Source organism: Octodon degus, unplaced genomic scaffold (assembly GCF_000260255.1).
Source record: "Octodon degus isolate 3935 unplaced genomic scaffold, OctDeg1.0 scaffold00015, whole genome shotgun sequence".
Classification (NCBI taxonomy): domain Eukaryota; kingdom Metazoa; phylum Chordata; class Mammalia; order Rodentia; family Octodontidae; genus Octodon; species Octodon degus.
Window position 1 is genome coordinate 24,081,290 of NW_004524591.1, and position 22,253 is coordinate 24,103,542.

At 35.9% G+C, this 22,253-nt stretch overlaps 1 protein-coding gene across 1 annotated transcript in view; it reads right to left on the reverse strand.

The window, feature by feature from the left end:
* Positions 1 to 22,253, reverse strand: part of Exoc4 (exocyst complex component 4) — a 951,164-nt gene that overhangs the window by 911,151 nt on the left and 17,760 nt on the right. The window contains exons 2-3 of the mRNA XM_004626539.3: positions 14,289 to 14,478; positions 1,471 to 1,665 (exon numbers count right to left, since the gene is read on the reverse strand). Of these exons, the coding sequence (XP_004626596.1) occupies positions 1,471 to 1,665; positions 14,289 to 14,478 (385 nt within the window). The remainder of the gene's footprint in view (positions 1 to 1,470; positions 1,666 to 14,288; positions 14,479 to 22,253) is intronic.

Below are 22,253 nucleotides of genomic sequence, written 5' to 3' on the forward strand. Positions count from 1 at the left end.
GCGGAGTGGTGGGGCGCAGCCCGAGGGGGTGGGTGAGGGTCCGGCCCATCCTGCACCTGGGCTGGGACTGGTCCCGCCGGCGCAGGTTAGCAGGAAGCTCTCCACACACTCACCAAACCTGGGCCAGGACTGGGTCTATGGCTTTACTTTTCATACCTCATTATTAATACTTTTCTGCTGGATGGTTAAAACCAAGATAAAGCAAGACCTATATAACAAGAAATATAACTTTTGTATCTGACCAGATCAGTCAAACACCCTCAGGATTTACCCTGAAACTCTATACCGCAGTTTGTACATCCTTTGTTAATATCAGCAATGTGGATGAGTCATGGCCACTGGATTATGTTGTTGAATGCAATCACCTACAATATTTAAATGGTAATGGAATACCCATCTCTGACAAAATAAACAAAAAAAGGGGATATAAATAAAGGACCATTTTGTATCTGTATATACAAAATAGTTAGGATAGATATACAGCTTTCTCTTAATTCAATGAGATGAAAGATTTGTACTGATATTGTTTGGATAGGATATCATGTCTGCATCTTGTACTATGAAATAACCACAACGAAGACAACAATATGCAATGTATTCATTATTGAAACTGTCCTATTAATCGATTTGGAAACTTGTCTCATTGCTATTTGTGTCTCAGTAAAATTAATTTTTTTAAAAATACAAAGTAGAGAGCCACTGTTACGAATCAAAAAATCTAATATGATGAACTCTAGAGGATATATCAAAGCAATTGTAAATATGGGTAAGAATTACAAACTTTCAAACAGAAGAAAAAGTCACAATAAATAACATAGTTCAAAATGTTTTCTCACAAAAAAAGGAAAAAAAAAAAAACAAACATGCCCTAAGGTTAAAGTTCTTTCAAATAATTTGCAGAACACCAAGTTTACTGGGTCATGTAGATTTCATTCTTTAAAATGGTACTCAGTTGGGCCTCATGACACATGCCTGTGATCCCAGCTACTTCGGAGACTGAAGCAGTAGGATCTAAAGTTTCAGGAGTGCCCAGGCAATTTAATAAGACCTTGTCTAAATAAAATTTTAGGAAAAAAAGGGTTGACGATATAGCTCAGTAGTAGGGCACTTGCCCACCACTGGCGAATCCCTGAGTTCAATTCCTGCAACAACAAAAAACAAAAAGACAAAAATGGGATTATCTTCCTCTAAAGCTTCAAAACACCTCTTATTATGATTCCTACATTATTTCTGTACTGCTTTCTTTCCATTAAACAGTATGTCTTGCTACTGTTCCAAATGCAGGCAATACAAGTAATAATCATCTGCCCTTTCAAACATGAAATAAGAAAGAGAAATTCAACTATATATAAGGCCTTCTGAATCCCAAAAGGGCTGTTTTTAATGTGTATTACAGAATTAAAAGAACAAAAAGAGTATTTTTTTTTTAAATCTTAGTGGAAACAACTCTATCACATGCTGTTCTCTTACCAGCATATCAGTGGCACTGAGATAGTGTTTGCTGGCCATGCACTGTTCCAGCTTTTGAGGTACTTGCTTGATGTTCTCAATTTCATCTAGCAGGTTCAGGACATGCTTATGTTCAATTCCTTCAATCCACAGTTTCCGAAGTTCATCACGTTTGCAGTGTAACAACATCTTGCATGAAAGCAGATTTTCTTTTACCTAGAATAGAGTAGATTCAATCTTGGGTCAATTCAAACTTTTGCCAGCCTAAACCCATAATATAGTTAATGTTCCTATTGGTACTACTGCATGTAACAATCCCTAATTCCCAGTCCCACTTAATCCCCTTGCTTGTTCTGTTTGTAAAATTCTAATCCTGGTTCTGAAACTGGATGCATCTCTGCCTCTCTGTGTCTGTATTTTTTTCTTCCATGAAATTAGCAAAGTACTCCCAACATACCTTGAGTGGATCTAAAAATAATTACTAAGGATATAAAGCATTCTGAAAATATAAAGCACCATATGTCTAAAAGGAGAATGACCAATTTGAGAAGATAATGCTATTATTCTTCCTCCAGCCCTCCCTGTAGATGATCTACTCAGCTGGTAGGTAAAGTTTACAGTCATGGATCTAAGTGTTCTTTTCAACTAGTAATTGTTTCCTCAGTTTCCAAAAACAGTAGGTATAGCTAGACATAACCTCAACAGGACATATCAGAGTTTTTGCTTTGCATTCTAAATATTAGACATTAAATAAGACAATCTACAGCACTCTGTAGATTTGCACAGTATATAACATGGTAAAATTGAAACAGAGAGAAAAAGGGGTGCAATAGGTAAAATTACATGATAAAAGTAAATTTTTACTTTGTACCTTAATTAAAATTTACAACTTTTATACCATGAGAAGATAAAAAGATTCATAACCATTTATAATTCATAGATCTACTTGCAGATCAATGTAGATATGGGAGATTTTTGACAGTCCTAACACATTTTTATGTAGAATTCAACACTGTTTCCAATTTTGTTTTCTTGAGGTAACATTTGTGAAGGAATGAATTTCATTTGTATTATTTAATGAGTTATGACAAATATGCACACTTACACAATCCAAGCCTTCATTAAACACAGAACATTTCCATTACCCTAAAAAGACTACCACATTTTTGTCCACTGAAAATCTGCATTCCTCTTTTATGAGATCTGATGTGATATATGCATACTCACTGAAACTATACTTGAAAACTAAATTTCAACATTTTTTCTATGAGGCATGGAAAATATAAAAATAGAATGCTAAGATAAAAGCTTTCTTGAGAAACCACCTAACCCATTTCTATAATTTCAGGGTAAGGCCTACACGATACTTATATGAAACTCTTCCATGTTTAAAAAAAAAGTCTTGGCTAAGGACATAGTTCAGCGGTCTGAGCGTCTGCCTGGCAAGTGCAAGGACCCAAGTTCAATCCCCAGTAACACATGCTGTGCCCACCCTGGAACCCTGGCCCCAAAACTGGGTAAGGTGGTGCACACCTGCAATCCCAGTGCTGGGGAGGCTGAGACAGGAGGATCACTACAAGTCTGAACTGCACAGGGAGAGCCTGTAACAAAAAAATAAAAATTTAAAAAATAAAGCATTGGGGCAGAGATACAGCTCAGTGGCACAAATGCTTGCTTGGCAAGCACAAGGTTCTGAGTGTGATTTCCAATACCTTAAAAAAATAAAATAAAAATAGTATTGAATAAGAGGACTCAGTGATATTTCACAAGAAATAAGCATACTGGAATAATAGTTAATTTTGGAGGAAATCAGGATTCATAGACCCAGTGGAGAAAAAAATCTAATGAACATGGTTATCATTATTCTTTTCTGTAGTCCCAACAAACTAATAGCAAAGAGGAAATTTTTTAAGTACAAAATATCAAGAAAGGAGAAGAAGGAAAAGCAGATAAGACATGGTAACAAAATTCTGAAAGCTATCAAAATGAACAGTATGGGGCCAGGGAGATAGCTCAGTAGAATAAGCACTTGCCTGGCAAGTACTAAGGGCCTCAGTTCAATCTCTGGTTCATAAACAAACAAATAAATAAATAAATAAATGTAGGAACTAAGTTTGCAGACCAGAAAAATTTTAACACCTTGACCTGGAGAAAGGCTATTCCTGGAAAGAGTGTACCAAATATATGTAAGGCAGAGGCACAGAGCTATCACTTTCTATAGAAGTATTTTAAGGTACAGGTCCCCTATCAAACCACATAGACACATAGTTTCACCTCCTCAGCACTGGTCAAATCTGGAGAGAGCAGATTTAGAAAGAATTTGAAAAAGAAATACTAGGCATGAGTATGGGAAGGATGTGAGGCACTATAAAGAAACAGGAAGATGAAGACTGAGGAGATAGCTCAGTGGTCTAAGCGCCTGCCTGGCAAGCACAAGGACCCAGCCTCAATCCCCAGGACCTCAAGTTATGCTGGACACTGAAATCAGGCACGGTGGCATATGCCTGTAATCCCAGTAATGTGGAGGCTGAGACAGGAGGATCACTACAAGTCTGAATTGTACAGTAAGACCCTATACCAAATAAGTAAAAAATAGGAAGAAATAAAAGGGGAGCCAATTAAAAGGTGTAATTTTCAGCCCCTCTGGACCTTCATCCTCTTTTAATTATTAGATTGAAGTAATAGTGGCAGTTTGACTTACTCCTAAAACATGTAAGAATCACAGCTTTCTAAAATGACCTGATTCAAGTGAAAAGACTTATAAAGATACATAGTGACATCAGTGCTTTCACTTAAAAAACTACTGAGTTCTAAAGAGAAGGAATCATCATAGATAAATCCCATAACATGCCATGAGTTCCAATTAGTTTTTCCCTCTTGCAGACAAATTTTTATCCAAGGATCACCACACATTCAAGGAAAGACAAGCAACAAAACACATACAAAAAGTAAAAAGTACTGAGGTAGAAAAGAGTATAGGGGGATAGAAATGATATAGAAAATGTGTGTTCACACGCATATGTGTGTGTGTGCATTCATACACGAAAGTGTGCATGTGTGTTGTACTAGAGATCAAACCCAGGAGAATTCTACCATTTAGGGGTAACCCTATCTGTTTTTATTTTTTTATTTTGATTTAGGATCTCCCTAAGTTTCCCAGGCTGGACTCAAACTTGCAAACCTACTACCTAAGTTTCCCTCACTGCTAAGATTACAGGCATGTTCTACTGAGCCTAGGTTGGAATCAGAATTTATAAAAACCTGTAATTCAGATGCTGAGGAAAAATAAAAGAAATTATTATATCAATGAAACAAGACAGGTTAACTATAAAAAGTTCAGAAAATGAAAAATAACTCTTAGAAAAAAAATTTTACACTTTAAAACTTTTTTAAACCAAGTAAAAAGTTTAGAAGACATCCATGACAAATTCTCCAAAAAGAAGAAAAACACACACACATGCACACAAAGGATAAAAAGAAAATCAGAAAATTGAACCAAGAGTCCAATACTTGCCAAATATGAATTCTGGCAGGAGGAGGGGGGAGATAAAAATAGAGTGGGAAAAAAAAGCTAATAAAACATAAAAAATAGAAACAAATTTTTCCTAAACAAAAGTGATGAGTTTCCATATCAAAAAAGCATATCAAGTGCTCAAGACGATAGGATGAGAAAAATACCTATCTTGACACCTTAAGAACACAAGCGTAGGGGCCAGGGAGATGGCTCAGTGGAATAAGTGCTTGCCTGGCAAGAACAGGGGCCTAGGTTCAATCCCTGGTTCCACCAAAAAAAAAAAAAAAAAAAGACAGGTGTAACCTGGGATAGTGGTGCATGCCTGTAATCCCAGCACTTAGAATCCCGAGGCAGGAGGATCCTCGCAAATTTGAGACTAGTCTCAGCTACAAAGTAAGCTCAAACCAGCATGAACTATATAGTGAGACCCTGACTCAAAGAGACAAAAAAAAAAAAAAAAAAAAAAAAAAAAAAAAAAAAGGAACACAAGCTTAAGAGAAGACCCAAAAGCTTTCAATAAAAAAAGCAGACTTTGAACAGACTAACAGAAATCGTCAGTACAATTACCCAAACTATCCTGCATGTATACCTAAACATATCTCTCTCCCTTCTTTCTTTTTTCCTTTTCTTCATCCCAATTTTTCCTTCCCACTGAACAAATTCTTTCCATTTTACAGTATCTATTGTATCTTTCTAATTTTATTAACTCTTTCAGGTTCTCAAACCAGCAATACAATACAATGTTTACACAATTTTCTTTTATTTTTCTTTTGAATTTCTTGTAACTTTGTTATTTTGTTTTGTTTTTTTCTTTAAACCAATCTTGCACATTTACACCTGTTAACTTAAACAACTAACTTGAAGATAGTATCATACAATATAGCAACCATTGTTGAATTCCTATTCCTTTGCTTAGTGAAATTGTATATCACTTCTAATGCTATTTTTTCTATTACCATTTTGTATTCTTTAAAAAATAATTTAAAAATTTAAAATTTTTAAAAGGCAGGCTTTATGCAGCAATCAGAATAGCATTAGACTTTCCTGAACAGAAACACCAAAATCTGAAAATCTGTAAGACAAAGGAACCTTATACCTTTAAAAATTCCAAAAGAGAATTACTTTCTAGGTACAGAAAAAATCTCAAAAATATTCTTATGAGCAAAAGAAGCCCAGATCCAAAAAAACAATATAAGGCATGAAGCTCTAGAACAGGCAGAACTAATCCACAGTGATAGAACTGAAATCACTAAAGTTCCTTGCAGCAGGATGTGGGAGAAAAATAACTAAAGAATCAGAAAGGAGCTCCCTGGGGCAATAATACATTTCAGGACTTATGCATGTGCCCAACTCAATGAACTGACTCTCAAAATATGTATATATTACTATAAATTAAACTTCAGTAAAGATAGGGAACATTGCTACTATAGAAAATAGTGCTGAGGTTCCCCCCAAAATGAAAACAGAACACATGACCCAACAATCCTACTACTCAGTATACAGAAGGTCCCCAGCTTATGATGGTGTGAAAACAATACACATTCAACAAAAGCCCTACTTCAAATTTTGATCTTTTCATCATTTCCCAGCTATTGATATGCTGCATAATACTCTGGTAATACTGTGAAGTGGCAGCAAGCAATAACTCCAAAAGAAACAGCCAATCTCCCACAGTGCACTGTGTTCCCAAACTAGAATTTTCAGTTATGCACTGGTCACTTTCACCAATCCAGGTTGAATGGCTCCAAAACAGGAAAAACATGGCACAGGGACACTGCATAGGAGCATCAAGAAAGAAAATAAGAACTGGGGAAAATAATACACCCTTCCAGGTCACACCATAGTAAACCACCTCTAACCAGGCTCCAACTCCTAACAATACAAATAGGTACAGAACTCATCAATGGATAAAATCACTGATGTCCCATGATCTAACTGCCTTTCAAACACGTGAGATTTTGGGGGGACATTTTAGATCTAACTCATAAAGAGGGGACTATGTATATTAAATGCATTTTTGACTTGTGATATTTTTAATTTACAATGAGTTTATCAGGATACAATCCTGCCATAAATCAAGGAACATCTATTTATCCAAAGGAAATAAAAACTGTAAGAAAGGAGTATCAGCACTCCAATGTTCACTGAGGCATTATTCATAATAGCCAAGAAACAGAAATAATCCTAATGTCTACCAATGGATAAACATATAAAGAAAATATGATTTACATACACAATAGGATACTAGTTTTTTAAAAAATATATCTTGTAATCTGCAAAAACATGGATGAACCCAGACAAGATTAGACTGAGTGAAATAAGTCAGATATAAAAAGATAAATATCAGATGATCTCAATTAACTGTAAAATCTTTAAAAGTCAATGTCATAGACAAGAATCAAAGTGATAGTTACAGCCAGACATGGAGGCACACAACTGTAATCCCAGCACTCAGAAGAATGAGGCAAGAGGGTTACCATGAATCAAGGCCAGCCTGGACCACATAGTGAGCTCAAGGCCAGTCTGTTCTACATAGTGAGCTCAAGGTCATCCTGCATTACAAAGCAAGACTCTGTTTCAAAAAAGTAAAACTAAATAAAAATTTAAAACCTGACTACCAAAAATGATGGTTAACAAGACACAGGACTGGACATAAGTTAGTGAAGGGACACAAAACTTCGGTTTAATAATAACAATAAATTTTTTAATCATCATAAAACAGGGTGACTATAGGTAATAACAATACACTTCATATTCTAAAATATCTAAGGCTGCAGGTGTGGTTTAATGGATAATAGCCCACCTGCCTAACATTCATAAAGCACTGGGTTCAATTCCCAGCGCACCAAAATCAATCAATCAATCAATATGAAAAAAAGAAATTGCTAAGAAACATTTTAAATATTCTCACCACCAAAAAATTTAAGTATGTGAGGTAAGATGTTACTCAGCATAACATTCCACAATGTATTCACACCTCAAAATAGTACACTGTAAATAATCAATATGATTTTTGTCATTTAAAAGATGGAAAACCAAGTTATTCTCACCAATACCAAACTACACATATAAATGTATTTCTCAAATTCCTGAACTGCTTTTATAAAAGTGGTATTTTCGAGGGCCAGGGAGATGGCTCAGTGGAATAAGCGCTTTCGTGGCAAGCGCAAGGTCCTGAGTTCAATCCCCAGTTCTGCCAAAATAAAATTTAAAAAAAAAAAAAAACTACAGAAACCATAAGAAATATTTTCTTTGATTGTGTATGCCCAAGTTCTTGAACTCAAGAGTCTGTCCTGACCTTCATCACTAACGCTGCTGTGGATGACTTGGGCCCCTCCATAAGCCACAGCGTTAGGCATTACAAAAGCCTGGGGGGTGCCCAGCAAGCAAAAAAAAAAAAAAAAAAAAAAGTAGTATTTTCATTCCATTCTATTTAAAGGATAATTAAGATTGAAAAACTCCTTGAGCACATATACAGACGTTTCCTTTCTTCCTCAACATTTTTGTATCTTGCTTCTAACCACATACAGTACCAGGAATTTTAGTTTTCATATGTTAGTGCTGCAAGTCACTCTAGTTAGAGACTATTAGAAAAGAAGAAAAAAAAGGAAAGCATGGCCCCAGAAGCTGTTGTGAATAGAAATAAATGATCCAGCCTGCAAAAGTGAAGATGTTTGCAGTCCGGTCTAGGGAACAATAAAGAGATGAAAAAAAACTAAATGGGGCTTTTAACTAACATTGCCTTATCTTTCATGAAGGGAGAAGCAGAGATATACTTAAGAGGATCCGAGAGATATAAGTATGGGGAAAATGATGGAAAGCTATAACACTCAAGTCATAAAAGAAAGTCATAAATTTAGATCAAGAAGAAATAAAGAGGCAAGGGCCAGCAAGTTAGCTCAGTGGACTAAGTGCCTATTTAGGCAAGCACAGGGACCAGGCTTTGACACCTGGCACACACGCCACACCGGCTCAGGCACACTAAGCTGGCCACTGACACCACACGTGGTGACACACACCTGTAATCCCAGTGCTGGGAGGCTGAAAACAGGAGGATCACTAAGAGTCCAGGCTGCTTAGTGAGACCCTGTACCAAGTAGAAAGAAACAAAGGGAGGACAGAGAGGGAGACAGACAGACAGACAGACAGACAGACAGACAGACAGACAGACAAGAGACAGACAGAGACAGAGACAGACAGAGACAGAGACAGAGACAGATAGACAAAGATAGACAGAGACAGAAAGAGAGACAGAGACAGAGAAAGGAAAGAAAGGCAGAAAAGACCTCTAAGTCTATATATTTTCTAAATAAAGTACAACATATGTGGAAGCAGTTCATTCAAAATGCAGATCAGAAAAACCCTGAAAACTTGCCTATGAGCAAAGGACAGACACTGAAGATTAGTAAGTCAATATTATTTTCAATTTTCAAAATATAAAATATGGTTCAAAATATAAAATATTGCCCACAGCTTACCATGTCCATTTCTTGAAACTTGTAGTCTTTTTTTCCTTTCTAAGCTACTAGGAGTTTCCATCATAATTTGGGCTATAAATAAATTCCTACAAAAACCATGTTGTTCTACTCTGGAATTCTTTACATTAATTTTTGCTGTTAATTTTTTATATTTTGGTAGTAAATCTGCATAACATTTTGTACATAATATTTCAATAGCAAATCTGTATATTAAGTGCTTTCATAGGTATCTGCCCACCACTCAGGTCCAGCCCAATTTCTCCATGGAAGAACTTCAGAAACACTGCTCAGTGCTTGGCTTAAAATCTCTTTAGAATCATAGATCATTTTAAAATTAGTCATACTTTTACTTCCATTTTTTTTTCTTTTTATTTTTTAGCTGCCACTCTATGGTCTTCAATTCTGAGATTCTTCCCACAAGTCTGACCAAGGCCAGTACCTTTCTTTTGAGCTGTGAAATGTAGAAACAATATACCAATACAGAAAGAGCTGAACTTAATGCAAAGATTACCTCATGATTCTTGGACTACATTAATGAACTCCAGATTTTAAATTATGGTACCTCATTATTGCCCACTACTCACCATGTCCATTTCTAGAAACTTGTAATCTTTTTGCCTTTCTAAGCAACTAGGAATTTCCATCATAATTTGGGCTATAAATAAATTCCTACAAAAACCATGTTGTTCTACTCTGACATTCTTTATATTAATTAAGGCTATTCTTCATTCTCATTCCACCTTTCAAGATACACTTTCATATAAAGTCAAAAAAAACTTATTTTAGGTAAATGTTAAGTAATGAACATCACTTTACTGAATAATTAATTTCTAACAACTTCACTTGAATAATAATGTAGTTATTTCTAGTTACAGGCAAGAAAAAGTTTTCAGAATTTGATTTAGTAACAAAAGAACAGAAAAATAAAACAGGGTAAAACATAAGTATATACAGATCACAATACAACCAACTCTCTGTGTCCTCCCCTCAGCCTGCTTCTGTAAAGAGCATTAAACTTACTACAGTATTTTAAAGAAACCCAACATTATCCCATCTACCTAGTACAATATAGAAAAACACAAATTCAAATACAAACAAGAATGTTCTCTACGGCCCAAGTTTACCAACTTATATTCATCTACTTTGATGCTGCTATTATAATAGACAGTCATTATTAAAGACAGTGGCAGAATTCATGGATTTTTAAGAATTTTTAATGCTATATAGTATCTCATTTTGACTGATTTTACAATGTGCTCTCAAGTAATAACAGAATTACCATTGTATTTTGTTTATTAACCACATTATGAAACCTCATCAATCATATATGGTACTTTATTTGCAATTTTTTTAATGTATTTTGTGGGTCTCACTACACAGCTCAGACTCATAATGATCCTACTGTTTTCAAGCCTCCCCAGGGCTGGGATTATAGACATGCACCACAAAGCCCAGACTCAGTCACTGGCTCAGCGCACCCAGGGGCAGGAAGAGAACAGCATGTGGTACCAGGGATGCACCATTTGTTAATATATAAAAAGATTCCAAATTAAATTTGCCAGTGTAAAAAGGTTTGGAATCTGGAAAAAAAATCAAAAACATCTATCATTTCTCATTTATCTCAAGAATATAGTTTCTACCAATATAATATAAATTAATATATAAAAGTCATATAAAAAGTAGCGAGTATAAACAGTTCTGTGGTCTTACATGATAAATGGGGTAATGCATAAACATGAACATATTCACCCACACTTCTCCCCACTAAAATCCATTCCTTACCAAACATCTAGAGAAAGCACTTCAAAATATTAGTCACATTGTACCATTTGATGCTCAAAACTTTACAGTGATTTCCCATCCTACTCAAAGATAAAAATTCAGAGTCTTTCTAAATAACTGTTGTGGTTTATATCTAGACATACTCTCAAACCTTTACAACCTCATAGGTGGGGGTAGCGGTTAGAAGGGTGGTGTTTGAATCATAGTCATGTGATACTGATCACTGGTTTAGTCCACTGATGAGTTTATAGCTGAGTGTGATGTTGGGAGGTGAAACCTGGTGGGTAGAGGTGGGTCGCTATGGGTGTGGCTGGAAGAGTACATCACTGTCCTCCTATGATCTCTACTTTCAGCCTGCCCTGCCGTAAGCGACTCTCCTCTAATGCCCCTTTGCCATGCCACCCTGCCTTAGAGTCAACAAACTATGGACTAAAACCTCTACAGAACTGTTAACCAAAATAAACCTCCTTTAAATTGTGGGTGTCAATCTGTCTCAGCAATGAGAAAGTAACTAAGCAGTGAGCTACAGTATCTAATATGCCAGGGCCCACTGCACCATACCTCACCTATCAGCTTTCTCATCCACCATCTCCAATTCCTCACTGTACTCCAGCCCCACTAAGCCCCTTTCTGCTTCTCAAACATCTAATCTTCACTGCCTCAAGATCTTTGCATGTTCTATCCTTACTTTTTGAGCAGCCTTCCTAATATTCACCCTAACCTCCTTCAGTATTGAGCGCAAATGTAACCTCAGCAACCTTCCCTGATAACCTAAAGAAAAGAGCAACTTCTTAGTCTCCCTTCCTTGTTTTGTGATTTTTTGTTTGTTCTCACTTTTTTCTTTTGCATAACATATCTTACCATCTGTTATTCCATTTAATTATTTATTAGTTTATATTCTGTCTCTCCTGATTAGAATGTAGCTTAGAATATAAACCTCACAAAGACAGGAATTTCTATGTTTTCTTCATTTCTATAACCCCAGAGCCTAGAACAATACTTCTAGCACAAAGCTGATATTCAATAAGTGTTAGTAAACATCATTTGTTTGTTTTTCTCTTTTCCTGTATAAGCCCCATGGTGACAGGGACTGTTGTCTTCCACATGTATAGTCCCAAAACCTAAAAAAGTACTGGGATTTCAGCAAATATTTATTAGTGAATCCTCATTATATTCTTTTGGTAGAGAACAGAAAGAATATTTCAATTCAGTTCTACACATCCTCAACACTTTGTTTGGATCTAAAATAATGTAGCCTAATAATGACTAAATTATCCACATTTTTACTTTAAGAAATATATACCTGTACTTTGTATGGAATCCACAGTGCAATTAAAAAACAAAAAAGACAAGAAAAAGTTAGTGAGGAAATGTTAAGTATTTCCTTCGTGATATAAAATGGATTTTGGGGAGGCTGGAGAGATATCTCAGCAGTCTTAGCACCTGCCTAACAAGCACAAGGACCTGAATTCAATCCCTGGTACTGCATGCTGTACCAGCCCCGGAACCCCAGGTGCACTATGCCGGCCCCCAAACCGGGTGTGGTGATGCATGCTTGTAAGTGCTAGGGAGACTGAGACAGGAGGATCACTAGGAGTCCAAGCTGCATAGCAAGACTCTGTAACAAATAAATAAATATTTTAAAACAAAAAAAAGAAATGGACTTTCATAGTATAAAACTGTCAAATTATACAATAAAAATATATTCACTTTCATTATGCCCCAACATTTTCCTTTGCCTATCTATCAATTATTAAAGGCTTTTCAGCAAAAAGCTATAGCCCTTTATTTCTCTTCCCAATACTGAAGCTAATTCAGAACAATGAATTATGTGGCATTTACTTTCCTGACACTGTCTTATGTAATAAAGATTTCTTTTGTTTTCTTTTGCTCAGAACCCCAGCATACAGAAAATGAGGAAGGTATGAAAAGCGTGTCTACTAAAATAAATGTGCAATCCCCAAGATGAGGTCCTCTTTTTTCAGTACTAAGTGAACATTCTTTTGTCTGCAGTAAGGATGCTATTGACTCAGGGTGGTAGGAAGCAAAGCAGAAATCAGCATTGGTGCTTCCCCTGAGATTAGGACAAAGTCTTTTCAGTCAACCAAACTAATCAGAAAACACAAACACCAAACGATCCTTCACCTTCACTCTGATTACCCGAGGCAAAGCCAGAAGGTCAGCAGCTCTATGCATTCATTTTCTGACTCCTCTGAAGCTTAGTATATTGCATCAAAATGGACTACAGTTTACTTTAAATCTAGAGGAACTGATCTACAGCTTTACCTAGTTTCATAGATAAATCCGTTGCATGAGCTTACAATTTTATAAGCAGTTATTTTTAAAATGTAAAGAGAGGTCAGTACAATGCTTGAAAAAGGTGAAATACTTACTGGTTCTAGAGCTGGATTCTTAAGAAAGTAAAGATCATGTATCAATAGAGAGACAGGAAGGCAAACGGAGAAAGAAAGAGGGAGAGAGGGAGAGAGAAAAAACAACTCCAAAGCATTACAAGATAGTTACAAAATAAAAATACAAGCTCATCATAACAAACATACTCAAAAACTTTATGAACATTTCATTCTATGTTTAAATAATTTGCATGTCAGATTTTCTTCCCAAAAAAAATACCGATTGCACACACATAATTGCAGAGAAATTACAACTAATTTCAAATTAAGGGACAGAAGTAAAGCCAAAATTTAAAAGAAAAATCTTTTAATTGCTAAGGTAATACACCTATACAGATAAAAGGTGAGCTGTGAGCACAGTAAATATATTCGCCATAGTGTGATGGAGCCTCTAATAGTAAAAAGTTCTACCCCATCAATTCACATTCCTTTCAGTCTTCTTTAAATTGAGGCTATTTCACCATGCAGTGAGAAATAACTACAAATAACTCCAAGGATAACACATAGAGCAGCAGCAGCAGCCAGCCTGGGATGATCTCCATGTTTAGAATTTTAGACTGTCATGAGCTACTCTTGAAGACGATCACCTAGCAACCTGGTACCTCTCCAAGCACATCCATACTAGGCACAATCACCAGATGAAAAGAAGCTCACCTGCTTTATTTTGTTCCGAGAGTTAGTGATGCGCTCAGTGATACTCTGGTAGGTGCGAATGGCTGTTGTCAGTTCTGTGTAGTGTTGCACTATAAGCTCATCCAGGTCACGGTCACACTTCTCATAGGCTTCCTCAAGGCGGCCCTTCTCATTTTCTCTGTCTTCCACATCATCACTAGTAGACAGAGTTCTGGTAAAGATAAGAAATATATCAACCAGAATGAAATTTGCAAAATATAGCATAAGGAACATATAATGTTTTGTGTCTAGATATCTCCCCAAAACCTCATGTGGTTGTAGTTTTGTCAAGATGGCTACTGATTCATGATGCAATGTTGGTATTAAGGGTGCAGGGATTAAGAGCAGGTGATTGCTGGATCAGTCCACTGATTAGTTTGGGACCATGCTAATCTCAAGAGACTGGATATAATAAAAGGCAGAGAAAGAAGCTTGTCTCTGTCTTCCCTTGTTGCTTTTGGTATCTATGAGTGCCATGAACTGTCTTCACTGTGATGGCCCTCTGCCAAGCCACCTTGCCTTGGAGTCAGCTGATAATGGACTCAAACCTCTACAAACTAGCTAAATATACCATTCCTCACTTTAACTTTGGGCATCAGGTATTTTGTCTCAGCAACAAGAAAAAAGTAAGACAAATGGCAACTCCATCAGTATGACAGCACATTCATCTTACTAGATAGGAAATAAAGTACTACATGTTACTAGCCAAAAATATAAAGTCACCGTAATGGTAAACTGCAGTAGCCCATTAAAATGGGTTTGTTGGTTACCTACCTTCATTTGTTTATTTGGCCTTAGAACTGATTTTAATCAGACAGCAGGTAGGTGTGAACTTTTTGAGGGGGTGAGCAGTTCTTGCCTGAGTAAATCATAGCAATTCCTAATTCAACTCTTTCTACCAGAAAAAAAGTTGCCAGTGAGCACTATGGACCTTCTAGGAATATTTTTCTTATAAAAAGAATAACAGGTACTGAGTGTGGTAGCACACACATGTAATCCCAGCACTTGGCAGGCTAAGGCAGGAGGACTGTTCCAAGTTCAAGGAAAATCTGACCTCCAAAGTGAGTTCAAAGCCACCCTGAACTATATACTGAAATCCTGTCTCCAAAAGACAAAAAAAAAAAAAGACAAGACAAGACAAGAAAAAGGCACCCTTTCTTAACTCTCAATATTTTTACACTAAGCTGAGATACTCAGGTACTTCAACCATCTTAGAACTATGGAAGGAAATGCCAACCTACCACTACCACAGGTACATCATTGGGGCCATTGAAGCAGCCAGGCCTGAAGCTGCCTTAACTCCAGACTTCCTATTATGGGAGATAATGAATATCCATTGTTTAAGTCACTTTCCATTGGTCTTCTTTTATATGTAGCTGAAAGAGTACTAATGATAAAATTACTCATATACTGAGGCACAGAGCTCATTTGAATGACCTGAATTTGATACAGAGCCCTAGTAGTCTGGAAATAAGGTCACGTTCATTGTAAAATCTGTTTTAACAGCATTAATCTAAGGTATAGTACAGGACAGTCCTACACTTACTATTCTTCAAACAGCACTAACAAGATTGATAGGAATCAACAATAACCACAGCATGAGATAGATACACTTATTAAAAATCTTTCAATAACTTAGTTTGATACATGGGCCACAGATCTTTGTTTCCTCTATTTTCTTTCTTGGATAATTTTTAATTTAGTATTATAATCAGTAACAAAGAAACCTCTTCCTCTTATCTGTTGGCTGTGGTAATTTAGAGTTTCATTAAATTCCCTCAGATTTGTCAGCTTATACATTCAGCCTAGTTTATTTCATTTATCTTTTTTTAATTTAGGGTGGGGGTTATTTTAGGCTCTCAATGACAGATGTAATCAATTACAAGTCCATCATTATAACTGCTTTCAGAGATGGTCTGTCAGCAAATCAATCATATACCTACTTCTAGATACCTACAAGCAAAATATGGCATGACAGACTTCTCCAAACTGTCATTCAGACCAAAGGATCTTAATTCATGAGCCACACAATATACAAAACATCTTTTTTAATTTAGAGGAAAATTCAGGAGGTCAGTCTTTGACTTCAGTATAACCTCCACATCATATGAAGTTAAAAGTAAGTGAAATATGATGAAGAAAAAAAGCAAAAATCACAAAGGCTAGTGTAGAATACTCAGAAAAGCAACATTACTGGGAACTAACTGAGCTGAAGGCTTTACCATACCAGATCGTTTCTTTACTTGGAAACTGGATCTTAAACCAGATACTTTTCTAGGTTATCTTTGGGCAAAGAATATCACACAAGCATCTGACTACTAAAGTAAATCAAAATGGAAAGTTAAGGAGGAATTTGTTTTCACAGATAAAGTTACAAAGATTACTTGCAATATTTAGGTACCAAGTACTTTAGCAGGTCTTCCCAATGTTTACATGATACATAACTTTGCTCTTTAAACGTGAAAGTATCCAGGCTATTAATCTAATGTAAAGCACAATCAGAAAATGCCTTCAGTTTATCAACTGTCCCAAAGGTAAGGGTTCCTGGAAATTTGACTATAACATTTTGCTTTGTAACTGAAAATACAATAGCCACAAGTTTTCAAAGCTACACTGTACCAGTCTGCCATCTTTATAATGCTGTTCATAATTTCCTCTCTCCACTACCATTTGTGGAAGGAAACACGCCAAACATTTCACATTGTTTACCTTAACTAGCTAGAATTACCATTAAGGAAAATGTCAGGCCCACTGAGGACACCTTCTCTGGCATCAGCTGTCACTGCAACACATTACTGGATCATTAGGAGTTACTTAGGAAATAGAAAGGTTACTAAAGAAGATTAGACTAAATTGAGTCTACAGAGGATTTTTGCTCCTATTATCATTTTTAAAGGAAATATTTGTATAAGAAATATCCTGAGTAAGGTTTGCCCCGCATGTGAAATTCATCCTCTTGATATAAACCAGTATTAATGACATTTTATGTTCAGTCAAAAATATATTATTGAACTTGGAGCGTATCAGGTCATTAAAGGTTTTTTTTTTTTTAATTAGAGAAAAGGAAGGCAGAAAGGATAATAAAAGTAGTAGTAACCCCTAATATTTAGAGAGGCTTACGAGCTACCAGAAAGCAGCTGTGTTGCACATTTTATAGAATGTGTGTGTAATCCCTTTGGTTCAGGTCCTGTTTTCTCCCCTCCCCCTCTGTAAGGGAGCAGCTGAGATCTGAAGAGGTTAAATTAATTTACCCTACCTCACACAATGAGGATACAGGATAGCACAGGGATTTAAAGCCCAGGTTGCTCTGTCTGCAGACCTAAATGACAATCCTGACTCTACCATATGTACTACCTTGGTAACAGAATCTCGTTTTGCTCACCTAAAACTAGAGATAATAGGATTACTAGTAAGTGTTAAGTAAAATTAACAAGTCTTGATCAAATGTTGGTTGTGTTTGTACAGACCAAGTCCCCACTATTCAAAATGCTTGAAACTGCAAGGATTTCAGATTTCAGTTTTTTTGAATATTTGCATATTCATGAGATATGTTATATAAGGGACCCAAGTCTAAACATGAAATTTTATACAATTTGTTGAAACTGTACTTCCGATTTGATTTGAAACTGTCTCATTGCTATCTGTTTATCAATAAAATTTTTAAAAAATAAAATAAAATGTATAATTCAAAAAAAAGAAAGAAATTTTATACATATACCTTATGTTTCATATACATTCTATACACATACACTAAAGATAATTTTATATACTAATTTAATAATGTACATGAAACAAAGTTTTATGGTATAGAACTTTCCATTTGTGATATGATGGCAACTCTCAAAAACTTTTGAGAATTTGGAGCATTTTAGGTTTCAAATGTTCAGATTAGGGATGCTCAACTTACAGCAAGAACAGCAGTAGCAACAGCACTTTTTCAATAGTAATATGAAAAGTAATCTTCTAGAAACAAAGTTATAAATCTCACCACTCCCAAATTCTAGATCACTTAGCCTTGGGCATGGGATTTAAACTCTCTGATTCCTACATTACTCTTATGTTAGCCTGCCCACATCACATGAGTGCTGACAGAAGAAATAAAAATTACGAGTCAGAGACTAAGGACTTTATTACTCACAGCACAGCAAGCAGCATGAGCATCAGTGTATCTGTATCAATTCCCCTTCTCCCAAAATCCTATGCAGGTTAGATAGGTCCAGATGCATACCTATCACATCTAAGTTAACAAAGACGAATCCTGAACAACCAAATGCTCTTTTATGCAGAGGGACAGACTTACTTTCCAAGGCTCTTTGCTAGGCAAACAACCTTGACAACACATGAAGGGTGCTTAGTGCTTTCACTCACAAGATCTTCAGAAATATATCGGACTGAAAGAAAAGCATCTCCCAACAACAAAGCAAACTAACCCACTGTATTCCTTCTTGAACTGAATGACTGCATGATGCCAAGCAATAGTGGGAAGTAAAGATTCATTTTCATTTTGTTTTCTGAGAAATGAATCCTGAAACATAACAACTCAGACAATAAATATTTACAAAAGGAATTAATGAAGAAACATTAACACATGAAAGAGCAGACAATTCTACAGAGTTTTTGGGCATACTAGCAAAATCCAGCAAACTGCAGTATGAGATGATCTTAATTTAAGACTGTCACTTGACCTGAACTGGGAGCAATATATAAAAAACCTTGTCTTCTAGCTCACTCTACCTAAGCCAGGTCAGGAACCTCTCTTCAGCCACCTCAGGCTCTTTAACATGCAAAACTGACTAGCTCACAGAGCAATTCACTGCAATTCTGAACAGTTCTACTTGTTATAAAGCTTTCCATTAAAATAGCCCCTTTATAATTTTTATTATTGATTCTCGTTCTTTTTCAGTAACACAAAATAAGTCTATTAGATCTTCTGTAATATATCCCTTTCAGTAGTAGAAGGTTCTCACTAAATAGCTTTCTTTTACAATGAAAACACTTCCAGTTTCTTCAACTGTTTCTTCAACACTGTGGCTTTCAAGCAATCCATCATTCTTGTTGCTCTCCTCTTTGAAGTTCCCTCAAAGAAAGACTAACACATGAAACTTAACTGTGGTCCAGGCATTGAATTAATGATCTTGTTTTGCCTGTCTTGTTTTTGATTTTGGTGGTACTTGGGGTTGAATCCAAGGCCTTCACTCTGAGCTACATCCCCAGCCTTTGAGACAGGGTCTTGCTAAAGTGGTGAATTGCCCAGGCCGAACTTAAAGTTGCAAACTTCCTGCCTCAGCCTTTAGAAGTAGCCGGGATTACAGGTATGCACCCCAAACCCAGCCTAATCTAAATGTCTTAAACATAATAATTCATTTATTCCTGACAATAACTCTATGAAATGGATACCATTATCTTATTTCTAAAGAAGACACTAAGTTGTTTGGTCAAGGCACAGAGCTTTTTTAAGTTACATAGCCAGATCTCAACCTGTGTCATCTGACTCATTTAGCTTCACCAACCTATTTCTCAAAATGTGCTCAGAAATAAATGCAACAAACTTCCAAACAGAAAGAGGTTTTACATCTCACAACAGGGACAGTATAATTTTGGTAACCTAGCCTAAAATACTCTGCATTTCTTTTTAAATACAGACCAAAACTTATTCAAGATTCCTTTGACAGTAAGTGCTAACAAGCCAACTTTAATTTGTCTATTTGTAAAAGTTTAAAGCTAAATGCTGAAATTAATATACATCTCTATGCCCTACTTGTCAGGAAGAAAGGTGACAGTGAGGCACAGGGTATAAATAATTGAGTGTTTATAGTATAACTACAGTTGTTTTTGTCTGTCCTCAATACAATCTTCAACATAGTCTAGTGAGCTGTATAGGATCATCACACTTTTCAGAAGTTAAGAAATAACAGGCTCAGAGCAGGAATTCACACACATGTGCACAATATCAGAGCTAAAATTAAAGCTATGTATACTTGATACCAACGCATATGCTCATTCTACTATACCTGACAGGTAAAGAGCACATTGGACAGCTGGAAATGGACACAGAGTTTTTTCAGTAATATGTCTTGGACCTGGACAAGAAGGTTTAAAGGTATGAGTTAAAAGATTTAGCTAAATGGTACACCACTTGCCTGACATGTTTAAGGCCTAGGGTTCACTCCCCAGAGCTACAAAACTAAAAAATACCAGCAGAAAAGTATAAAAACAAGGTATATAAAGTAAAGCCATATTAATATGCAGAGCTGTAAAAGGCTCTAGTCAACAACTTCTGCGGATAACTCACTACTATTGTGGACTGCTGGACTGTGCTGGATTGTTTTGCTGAATTCAAGCACCTACAGTATTTAGATGCCAACAGAATTCCCATCTCTGACAGGACTAAACAAAAAAAGGGGATACAAAGGAAGGACCATTTTGTGTTTGTATGTACAGAGTAGTTACGATAGATATACAGCTACTTTCGCTTAATTCAATGAGAAGAAAGATTTGTAGTAAATATGTTTGGACAGGATATCCTGTCTGCTTCTCGTACTGTAGATAATCACTAAGAAGATAACAATGTACAATGTATTAATTATTGAAAATGTCCTATTAATCAGCTTTGAAACTGTCTCATTGATACTTGTTTCTCAATAAAATAAAATAAATTTAAAAAATAAAAAACATGAGCAAAAGGCAAATGGTTTAAAATTGCCACTCCAAGATGTACTCAATTACTGAATCACTCTTTAGGTTTTTCTGTATTCCTGTCTCAAAATAATTATAATTTATAAACTATTACAAGTTCATGTGTGCTCGCTTCAGCAGCACATATACAAGTTCATGAAGAAACAAGAGTAATAAGCATTTAAGCTGGACATGGAGACATTTCTGAATCACTAAGAATTTTTCACTAAGACAGCTGTGGTATTTTGCATGATGAATTACATCTCTAACCATGATTAATTAATCCCTAGGAAAGAATTTATTTGCCTAATAGGCTAAAAGGGCCTTGGTACTATAAAGCTACTGTTAACAGCAGCCAGCAGGAACAAGTATGCTACATAGATGCATAAAGTATCATCTCCAAGCAAGTCCTATAAACAAGTATTAAAATCTGGGATCAATAATTGGAGATTGAAAATTGAATTTGTCTGTTTCCTTTTTCACACCAGCTGCTTTATTGCTGTGGTCAAATGTTTTGAGAGGAAAATAACTAGTCAACATCACTCATTCCTTCTATGAAGCAATTTTGCTTTCATTTTGGACTTCAATAGAGTAATGAAGTCTAGTCAGGAGAAAGTACACAAAAGTCGATATTTTTCTTTAAAAAAACAAAAGGAAGCTTAAATAAAAGTCACACCTATGAACATAACATTGCCCATCACTCATGGGGAAAAAATTCAAAGAAATAAAATACAAAAAAAAAAACCCACACATTTAGAATATAGCCATCAGGAATACACCAGAAAACCTTCTTATCTTCCTCATCACACACATCAAACAAGAGGCTTCCATGTAAATCTCAAAGGACTAAAAATTTTGGAATGCAAAACCCAGATTCAAACAGGACTCTAAATTTAAGCTACCTGACCTTGACCAATTTACTTCACTTCTCTAGGTCTGGTGTTTTCTCATATAACAAGCAAGACAATAAGAATTCCTGCCTTACCACAATGTTGTAGACTGAAGAATTGTGTAAATTTGCTTAGTAAAACATAAGATAGAAACATTGGCTGATACAGTACTGTAAAAAAATAAATAATCTATGAATCACAACATTGTTAGCCCATTCTCCTAAAGCTTCCCCCTTCTAAAAATTCCTGAAGATGGCTTTTTTTTTTTTTTTTTTTTTTTGAACTTATTGGTGGAACTTAGGCCCTTGCCCTTGCCGGGGAAGCGCTTATTCCACTGAGCCATCCCCCGGCCCCCATGAAGATGACTATTTATGAAGCAAAA